A 10,000-nucleotide genomic window follows, 5' to 3' on the forward strand; every position below is an offset into this window, starting at 1 on the left:
TAAATTAGCTAGCTAAAAGCCTAGGTACTAGCAACATAAATTAGCTAGCTAAAAGCCTAGGTACTAGCAACATAAATTAGCTAGCTAAAAGCCTAGGTACTAGCAACATAAATTAGCTAGCTAAAAGCCTAGGTACTAGCAACATAAATTAGCTAGCTAAAAGCCTAGGTACTAGCAGCATAAATGAGCTAGCTAAAAGTCTAGGTACTAGCAACATAAACTAGCTAGCTAAAAGCATAGGTACTAGCAACATAAATTAGCTAGCTAAAAGCCTAGGTACTAGCAACATAAATTAGCTAGCTAAAAGCCTAGGTACTAGCAACATAAATTAGCTAGCTAAAAGCCTAGGTACTAGCAACATAAATTAGCTAGCTAAAAGCCTAGGTACTAGCAACATACATTAGCTAGCTAAAAGCCTAGGTACTAGCAACATAAATTAGCTAGCTAAAAGCCTAGGTACTAGCAACATAAATTAGCTAGCTAAAAACCTAGGTACTAGCAACATAAATTAGCTAGCTAAAAGCCTAGGTACTAGCAACATACATTAGCTAGCTAAAAGCCTAGGTACTAGCAACATAAATTAGCTAGCTAAAAACCTAGGTACTAGCAACATAAATTAGCTAGCTAAAAGCCTAGGTACTAGCAACATAAATTAGCTAGCTAAAAGCCTAGGTACTAGCAACATAAATTAGCTAGCTAAAAGCCTAGGTACTAGCAACATAAATTAGCTAGCTAAAAGCCTAGGTACTAGCAACATACATTAGCTAGCTAAAAGCCTAGGTACTAGCAACATAAATTAGCTAGCTAAAAGCCTAGGTACTAGCAACATAAATTAGCTAGCTAAAAACCTAGGTACTAGCAACATAAATTAGCTAGCTAAAAGCCTAGGCATTAGCAACTTAAACTAGCTAGCTACACTGTTATTCCTCATACCCATAGTGATATTCATAAACATGTTATTACACTCTTATTCATGTTCTCTCCAGGACACATCCGTATCTCTGACCTGGGACTAGCCGTCCAGATTCCCGACTCGGAGACGATACGAGGGAGAGTGGGCACCGTAGGATACATGGGTACATCCTACCTCACTTCCTATCTCCTTGATTCCTCCTCTTCATCTCTCTCTCTCTCTCTCTCTACATACATGGGTACATCCTACCTCACTTCCTATCTCCTTGATTCCTCCTCTTCATCTCTCTCTCTCTCTCTTTCTCTCTCTCCTCTCATCCCCCTCTCCATCTCTTTTTAACCCTGTCTCTCTCTCTCTCTCTCTTTCTCCTCTCATCCCCTGCTCCCTCTTTTTAACCCTGTCTCCCTCTCTCTCCTAGACCTGGATGTGTCTAGACATAATCTATAATCTATCCCCTCTCTATTCCCTGTCTCCCCTTCCTCTCTATCTCTCTCTCTCCTCTCATCCCTCTCCGTCAGCTCCTGAGGTTATACAGAATGAGTCCTACTCCTTCAGTCCTGACTATTGTTTAAACAATATTTCTATCTTTCATCTCTCTCTGTCTCTCTCTCCTTCTCTCTCTCATCCGTCTCTCCGTCAGCCCCAGAGGTGATCCAGAATGAGTCCTACTCCTTCAGTCCTGACTGGTGGGGTCTGGGCTGTCTGGTGTTTGAGATGATCCAGGGTCAGTCTCCCTTCCGCCGGCGTAAAGAACGAGTGAAGAGAGAAGAGGTGGACAGACGAGTGAGAGAAGATCCCGAGGAATACTCTGACAAGTTCTCTGAGGAGGCCAAGGATATCTGCAGACAGGTGGGAGAGATGGATGGCGTGTTTAAACAACACACACACAACTGCAGTTAGTTATTCCTCTGCCGGGGTTAGGGAGAAAGTGAGGTCACATGGGGTGTGTGTTCTGTGTGCAGGTGTGTGTGTGTGTTCTGTGTGCAGGTGTGTGTTCTGTGTGCAGGTGTGTGTGTGTGTTCTGTGTGCAGGTGTGTGTGTGTTCTGTGTGCAGTTGTGTGTGTGTGTGTGTGTGTGTTCTGTGTGCAGGTGTGTGTGTGTTCTGTGTACAGGTGTGTGTGTGTGTGTTCTGTGTGCAGGTGTGTTCTGTGTACAGGTGTGTTCTGTGTACAGGTGTGTTCTGTGTACAGGTGTGTTCTGTGTGCAGGTGTGTTCTGTGTGCAGGTGTGTTCTGTGTGCAGGTGTGTGTGTGTGTGTGTGTTCTGTGTACAGGTGTGTTCTGTGTACAGGTGTGTTCTGTGTGCAGGTGTGTTCTGTGTGCAGGTGTGTTCTGTGTGCAGGTGTGTGTGTGTGTGTGTTCTGTCTGCAGGTGTGTGTGTGTGCAGGTGTGTGTGTTCTGTGTTCTGTGTGCAGGTGTGTGCAGGTGTGTGTGTTCTGTCTGCAGGTGTGTGTGTGTGCAGGTGTGTGTGTTCTGTCTGCAGGTGTGTGTGTGTGCAGGTGTGTGTGTTCTGTGTGCAGGTGTGTGTGTGTGTGTGTGTGTTCTGTCTGCAGGTGTGTGTGTGTGTGCAGGTGTGTGTGTTCTGTGTGCAGGTGTGTGTGGTCAACATCTTTTCTCTACTGTGTCTGTATCCGTGGTGGTTGAGCAGTGGTCATGTTTCAGACCGGTCCACCAGAGATAATATTTACTGTATCCGTGGTGGTTGAGCAGTGGTCATGTTTCAGACCGGTCCACCAGAGATAATATTTACTGTATCCGTGGTGGTTGAGCAGTGGTCATGTTTCAGACCGGTCCACCAGAGATAATATTTACTGTATCCATGGTGGTTGAGCAGTGGTCATGTTTCAGACCGGTCCACCAGAGATAATATTTACTGTATCCGTGATGGTTGAGCAGTGGTCATGTTTCAGACCGGTCCACCAGAGATAATATTTACTGTATCCATGGTGGTTGAGCAGTGGTCATGTTTCAGACCGGTCCACCAGAGATAATATTTACTGTATCCATGGTGGTTGAGCAGTGGTCATGTTTCAGACCGGTCCACCAGAGATAATATTTACTGTATCCATGGTGGTTGAGCAGTGGTCATGTTTCAGACCGGTCCACCAGAGATAATATTTACTGTATCCATGGTAGTTGAGCAGCGGTCATGTTTCAGACCGGTCCACCAGAGATAATATTTACTGTATCCATGGTGGTTGAGCAGTGGTCATGTTTCAGACCGGTCCACCAGAGATAATATTTACTGTATCCATGGTGGTTGAGCAGTGGTCATGTTTCAGACCGGTCCACCAGAGATAATATTTACTGTATCCATGGTGGTTGAGCAGTGGTCATGTTTCAGACCGGTCCACCAGAGATAATATTTACTGTATCCATGGTGGTTGAGCAGTGGTCATGTTTCAGACCGGTCCACCAGAGATAATATTTACTGTATCCATGGTAGTTGAGCAGTGGTCATGTTTCAGACCGGTCCACCAGAGATAATATTTACTGTATCCGTGGTGGTTGAGCAGTGGTCATGTTTCAGACCGGTCCACCAGAGATAATATTTACTGTATCCATGGTGGTTGAGCAGTGGTCATGTTTCAGACCGGTCCACCAGAGATAATATTTACTGTATCCGTGGTGGTTGAGCAGTGGTCATGTTTCAGACCGGTCCACCAGAGATAATATTTACTGTATCCGTGGTGGTTGAGCAGTGGTCATGTTTCAGACCGGTCCACCAGAGATAATATTTACTGTATCCATGGTGGTTGAGCAGTGGTCATGTTTCAGACCGGTCCACCAGAGATAATATTTACTGTATCCGTGGTGGTTGAGCAGTGGTCATGTTTCAGACCGGTCCACCAGAGATAATATTTACTGTATCCGTGGTGGTTGAGCAGTGGTCATGTTTCAGACCGGTCCACCAGAGATAATATTTACTGTATCCGTGGTGGTTGAGCAGTGGTCATGTTTCAGACCGGTCCACCAGAGATAATATTTACTGTATCCGTGGTGGTTGAGCAGTGGTCATGTTTCAGACCGGTCCACCAGAGATAATATTTACTGTATCCATGGTAGTTGAGCAGTGGTCATGTTTCAGACCGGTCCACCAGATATAATATTTACTGTATCCATGGTGGTTGAGCAGTGGTCATGTTTCAGACCGGTCCACCAGAGATAATATTTACTGTATCCGTGGTGGTTGAGCAGTGGTCATGTTTCAGACCGGTCCACCAGAGATAATATTTACTGTATCCATGGTGGTTGAGCAGTGGTCATGTTTCAGACCGGTCCACCAGAGATAATATTTACTGTATCCGTGGTGGTTGAGCAGTGGTCATGTTTCAGACCGGTCCACCAGAGATAATATTTACTGTATCCATGGTGGTTGAGCAGTGGTCATGTTTCAGACCGGTCCACCAGAGATAATATTTACTGTATCCGTGGTGGTTGAGCAGTGGTTATGTTTCAGACCGGTCCACCAGAGATAATATTTACTGTATCCGTGGTGGTTGAGCAGTGGTCATGTTTCAGACCGGTCCACCAGAGATAATATTTACTGTATCCATGGTGGTTGAGCAGTGGTCATGTTTCAGACCGGTCCACCAGAGATAATATTTACTGTATCCGTGGTGGTTGAGCAGTGGTCATGTTTCAGACCGGTCCACCAGAGATAATATTTACTGTATCCATGGTGGTTGAGCAGTGGTCATGTTTCAGACCGGTCCACCAGAGATAATATTTACTGTATCCGTGGTGGTTGAGCAGTGGTCATGTTTCAGACCGGTCCACCAGAGATAATATTTACTGTATCCCTGGTGGTTGAGCAGTGGTCATGTTTCAGACCGGTCCACCAGAGATAATATTTACTGTATCCATGGTGGTTGAGCAGTGGTCATGTTTCAGACCGGTCCACCAGAGATAATATTTACTGTATCCGTGGTGGTTGAGCAGTGGTCATGTTTCAGACCGGTCCACCAGATATAATATTTACTGTATCCATGGTAGTTGAGCAGTGGTCATGTTTCAGACCGGTCCACCAGAGATAATATTTACTGTATCCGTGGTGGTTGAGCAGTGGTCATGTTTCAGACCGGTCCACCAGAGATAATATTTACTGTATCCATGGTGGTTGAGCAGTGGTCATGTTTCAGACCGGTCCACCAGAGATAATATTTACTGTATCCATGGTGGTTGAGCAGTGGTCATGTTTCAGACCGGTCCACCAGAGATAATATTTACTGTATCCGTGGTGGTTGAGCAGTGGTCATGTTTCAGACCGGTCCACCAGAGATAATATTTACTGTATCCATGGTGGTTGAGCAGTGGTCATGTTTCAGACCGGTCCACCAGAGATAATATTTACTGTATCCGTGGTGGTTGAGCAGTGGTCATGTTTCAGACCGGTCCACCAGAGATAATATTTACTGTATCCGTGGTGGTTGAGCAGTGGTCATGTTTCAGACCGGTCCACCAGAGATAATATTTACTGTATCCGTGGTGGTTGAGCAGTGGTCATGTTTCAGACCGGTCCACCAGAGATAATATTTACTGTATCCATGGTGGTTGAGCAGTGGTCATGTTTCAGACCGGTCCACCAGAGATAATATTTACTGTATCCATGGTGGTTGAGCAGTGGTCATGTTTCAGACCGGTCCACCAGAGATAATATTTACTGTATCCATGGTGGTTGAGCAGTGGTCATGTTTCAGACCGGTCCACCAGAGATAATATTTACTGTATCCATGGTGGTTGAGCAGTGGTCATGTTTCAGACCGGTCCACCAGAGATAATATTTACTGTATCCATGGTGGTTGAGCAGTGGTCATGTTTCAGACCGGTCCACCAGAGATAATATTTACTGTATCCATGGTGGTTGAGCAGTGGTCATGTTTCAGACCGGTCCACCAGAGATAATATTTACTGTATCCATGGTGGTTGAGCAGTGGTCATGTTTCAGACCGGTCCACCAGAGATAATATTTACTGTATCCATGGTGGTTGAGCAGTGGTCATGTTTCAGACCGGTCCACCAGAGATAATATTTACTGTATCCATGGTGGTTGAGCAGTGGTCATGTTTCAGACCAGTCCACCAGAGATAATATTTACTGTATCCATGGTGGTTGAGCAGTGGTCATGTTTCAGACCGGTCCACCAGAGATAATATTTACTGTATCCATGGTGGTTGAGCAGTGGTCATGTTTCAGACCGGTCCACCAGAGATAATATTTACTGTATCCATGGTGGTTGAGCAGTGGTCATGTTTCAGACCGGTCCACCAGAGATAATATTTACTGTATCCATGGTGGTTGAGCAGTGGTCATGTTTCAGACCGGTCCACCAGAGATAATATTTACTGTATCCATGGTGGTTGAGCAGTGGTCATGTTTCAGACCGGTCCACCAGAGATAATATTTACTGTATCCGTGGTGGTTGAGCAGTGGTCATGTTTCAGACCGGTCCACCAGAGATAATATTTACTGTATCCGTGGTGGTTGAGCAGTGGTCATGTTTCAGACCGGTCCACCAGAGATAATATTTACTGTATCCGTGGTGGTTGAGCAGTGGTCATGTTTCAGACCGGTCCACCAGAGATAATATTTACTGTATCCATGGTGGTTGAGCAGTGGTCATGTTTCAGACCGGTCCACCAGAGATAATATTTACTGTATCCATGGTGGTTGAGCAGTGGTCATGTTTCAGACCGGTCCACCAGAGATAATATTTACTGTATCCATGGTGGTTGAGCAGTGGTCATGTTTCAGACCGGTCCACCAGAGATAATATTTACTGTATCCATGGTGGTTGAGCAGTGGTCATGTTTCAGACCGGTCCACCAGAGATAATATTTACTGTATCCATGGTGGTTGAGCAGTGGTCATGTTTCAGACCGGTCCACCAGAGATAATATTTACTGTATCCATGGTGGTTGAGCAGTGGTCATGTTTCAGACCGGTCCACCAGAGATAATATTTACTGTATCCGTGGTGGTTGAGCAGTGGTCATGTTTCAGACCGGTCCACCAGAGATAATATTTACTGTATCCATGGTGGTTGAGCAGTGGTCATGTTTCAGACCGGTCCACCAGAGATAATATTTACTGTATCCATGGTGGTTGAGCAGTGGTCATGTTTCAGACCGGTCCACCAGAGATAATATTTACTGTATCCATGGTGGTTGAGCAGTGGTCATGTTTCAGACCGGTCCACCAGAGATAATATTTACTGTATCCATGGTGGTTGAGCAGTGGTCATGTTTCAGACCGGTCCACCAGAGATAATATTTACTGTATCCAAGGTGGTTGAGCAGTGGTCATGTTTCAGACCGGTCCACCAGAGATAATATTTACTGTATCCATGGTGGTTGAGCAGTGGTCATGTTTCAGACCGGTCCACCAGAGATAATATTTACTGTATCCATGGTGGTTGAGCAGTGGTCATGTTTCAGACCGGTCCACCAGAGATAATATTTACTGTATCCATGGTGGTTGAGCAGTGGTCATGTTTCAGACCGGTCCACCAGAGATAATATTTACTGTATCCATGGTGGTTGAGCAGTGGTCATGTTTCAGACCGGTCCACCAGAGATAATATTTACTGTATCCATGGTGGTTGAGCAGTGGTCATGTTTCAGACCGGTCCACCAGAGATAATATTTACTGTATCCATGGTGGTTGAGCAGTGGTCATGTTTCAGACCGGTCCACCAGAGATAATATTTACTGTATCCATGGTGGTTGAGCAGTGGTCATGTTTCAGACCGGTCCACCAGAGATAATATTTACTGTATCCGTGGTGGTTGAGCAGTGGTCATGTTTCAGACCGGTCCACCAGAGATAATATTTACTGTATCCGTGGTGGTTGAGCAGTGGTCATGTTTCAGACCGGTCCACCAGAGATAATATTTACTGTATCCGTGGTGGTTGAGCAGTGGTCATGTTTCAGACCGGTCCACCAGAGATAATATTTACTGTATCCGTGTGGTGGTTGAGCAGTGGTCATGTTTCAGACCGGTCCACCAGAGATAATATTTACTGTATCCGTGGTGGTTGAGCAGTGGTCATGTTTCAGACCGGTCCACCAGAGATAATATTTACTGTATCCATGAATGAGCTTTTGGAGCATTAGTGTAAAACATGTCTGTGTGGTTTTCCACAAATACAATCTTCTTCTTCTTCGCGTTGGACTCTACTGGGAGAGAGGAGGGGATGAGGGAGGTAAAGGAGAGAGGAGGGGATGAGGGAGGTAAAGGAGAGAGGAGGGGATGAGGGAGGTAAAGGAGAGAGGAGGGGACCAGGGAGGTGGAGGGGATGAGGGAGAGTAAAGGAGAGAGGAGGGGACCAGGGAGGTGGAGGGGATGAGGGAGGTAAAGGAGAGAGGAGGGGATGAGGGAGAGGAGGGGATGAGGGAGGTAAAGGAGAGAGGAGGGGATGAGGGAGGGTAAAGGAGAGAGGAGGGGATGAGGGAGAGGAGGGGATGAGGGAGGTAAAGGAGAGAGGAGGGGATGAGGGAGGGTAAAGGAGAGAGGTGGGGATGAGGGAGGTAAAGGAGAGAGGAGGGGACCAGGGAGGTGGAGGGGATGAGGGAGAGTAAAGGAGAGAGGAGGGGACCAGGGAGGTGGAGGGGATGAGGGAGGTAAAGGAGAGAGGAGGGGATGAGGGAGAGGAGGGGATGAGGGAGGTAAAGGAGAGAGGAGGGGATGAGGGAGGGTAAAGGAGAGAGGAGGGGATGAGGGAGAGGAGGGGATGAGGGAGGTAAAGGAGAGAGGAGGGGATGAGGGAGGGTAAAGGAGAGAGGTGGGGATGAGGGAGGGTAAAGGAGAGAGGAGGGGATGAGGGAGTTAAAGGAGAGAGGAGGGGATGAGGGAGGGTAAAGGAGAAAGGAGGGGATGAGGGAGGTAAAGGAGAGAGGAGGGGATGAGGGAGGGTAAAGGAGAGAGGAGGGGATGAGGGAGGTAAAGGAGAGAGGAGGGGATGAGGAAGGGTAAAGGAGAGAGGAGGGGATGAGGAAGGGTAAAGGAGAGAGGAGGGGATGAGGGAGGTAAAGGAGAGAGGAGGGGATGAGGGAGGTAAAGGAGAGAGGAGGGGATGAGGGAGGGTAAAGGAGAGAGGAGGGGATGAGGGAGGGTAAAGGAGAGAGGAGGGGATGAGGGAGGGTAAAGGAGAGAGGAGGGGATGAGGGAGGGTAAAGGAGAGAGGAGGGGATGAGGGAGGTAAAGGAGAGAGGAGGGGATGAGGGAGGTAAATGGGAGAGGAGGGGATGAGGGAGGGTAAAGGAGAGAGGAGGGGATGAGGGAGGGTAAAGGAGAGAGGAGGGGATGAGGGAGGGTAAAGGAGAGAGGAGGGGATGAGGGAGGTAAAGGGGAGGGGATGAGGGAGGTAAAGGAGAGAGGAGGGGATGAGGGAGGGTAAAGGAGAGAGGAGGGGATGAGGGAGGTAAAGGAGAGAGGAGGGGACCAGGGAGGTGGAGGGGATGAGGGAGGTAAAGGAGAGAGGAGGGGATGAGGGAGGTAAAGGAGAGAGGAGGGGATGAGGGAGGTAAAATAGAGAGGAGGGGACGAGGGAGGTAAAGGAGAGAGGAGGGGATGAGGGAGGTAAAGGAGAGAGGGGGGGATGAGGGAGAGGAGGGGATGAGGGAGGTAAAGGAGAGAGGAGGGGATGAGGGAGGTGAAGGAGAGAGGATGAAGGACCGTTACTGTTCCAGGCCTCTGGGGGGGGGGGGGGGGGGGGGTTCCTCTGTTCCAGTGAGAGAGACAATATTACACATGGAGGATATTTAAACAATGTTCTAGAACTGAATGTGTAGAATCAGAACAATATACAACATTCTAGAAGTTCTCTCAACTCTTTTAAGTACCTGACTCTGCCTCACACTACTCTTCTAGAACCATGTGTCACTTCCTCTTCCTCAGCTGCTGGCCAAAGACCCCAAAGCCCGTCTGGGGTGCCAGGGGCGGGGCGGTGTGGAGGTGAAGGCTCATATCATCTTCAAGAACATCAACTTCAAACGCCTCGAGGCAGGCATTCTGGAACCTCCCTTCAGTCCTGATGTAAATAACACACACACACACACACACACACAATAAAACACACACACAATAAA

At 47.4% G+C, this 10,000-nt stretch overlaps 1 protein-coding gene across 3 annotated transcripts in view; it reads left to right on the forward strand.

Moving 5' to 3' along the window:
* Nucleotides 1-10,000, forward strand: part of LOC110516120 (G protein-coupled receptor kinase 6) — a 77,370-nt gene that overhangs the window by 58,739 nt on the left and 8,631 nt on the right. For all 3 annotated transcript variants that reach the window (XM_036934115.1, XM_036934114.1, XM_036934116.1), the window contains 3 exons: nt 987-1,076; nt 1,554-1,762; nt 9,810-9,947. In XM_036934115.1, coding sequence (XP_036790010.1) covers nt 987-1,076; nt 1,554-1,762; nt 9,810-9,947 — 437 coding nt within the window. The remainder of the gene's footprint in view (nt 1-986; nt 1,077-1,553; nt 1,763-9,809; nt 9,948-10,000) is intronic.

Source organism: Oncorhynchus mykiss, chromosome 10 (assembly GCF_013265735.2).
Source record: "Oncorhynchus mykiss isolate Arlee chromosome 10, USDA_OmykA_1.1, whole genome shotgun sequence".
Classification (NCBI taxonomy): domain Eukaryota; kingdom Metazoa; phylum Chordata; class Actinopteri; order Salmoniformes; family Salmonidae; genus Oncorhynchus; species Oncorhynchus mykiss.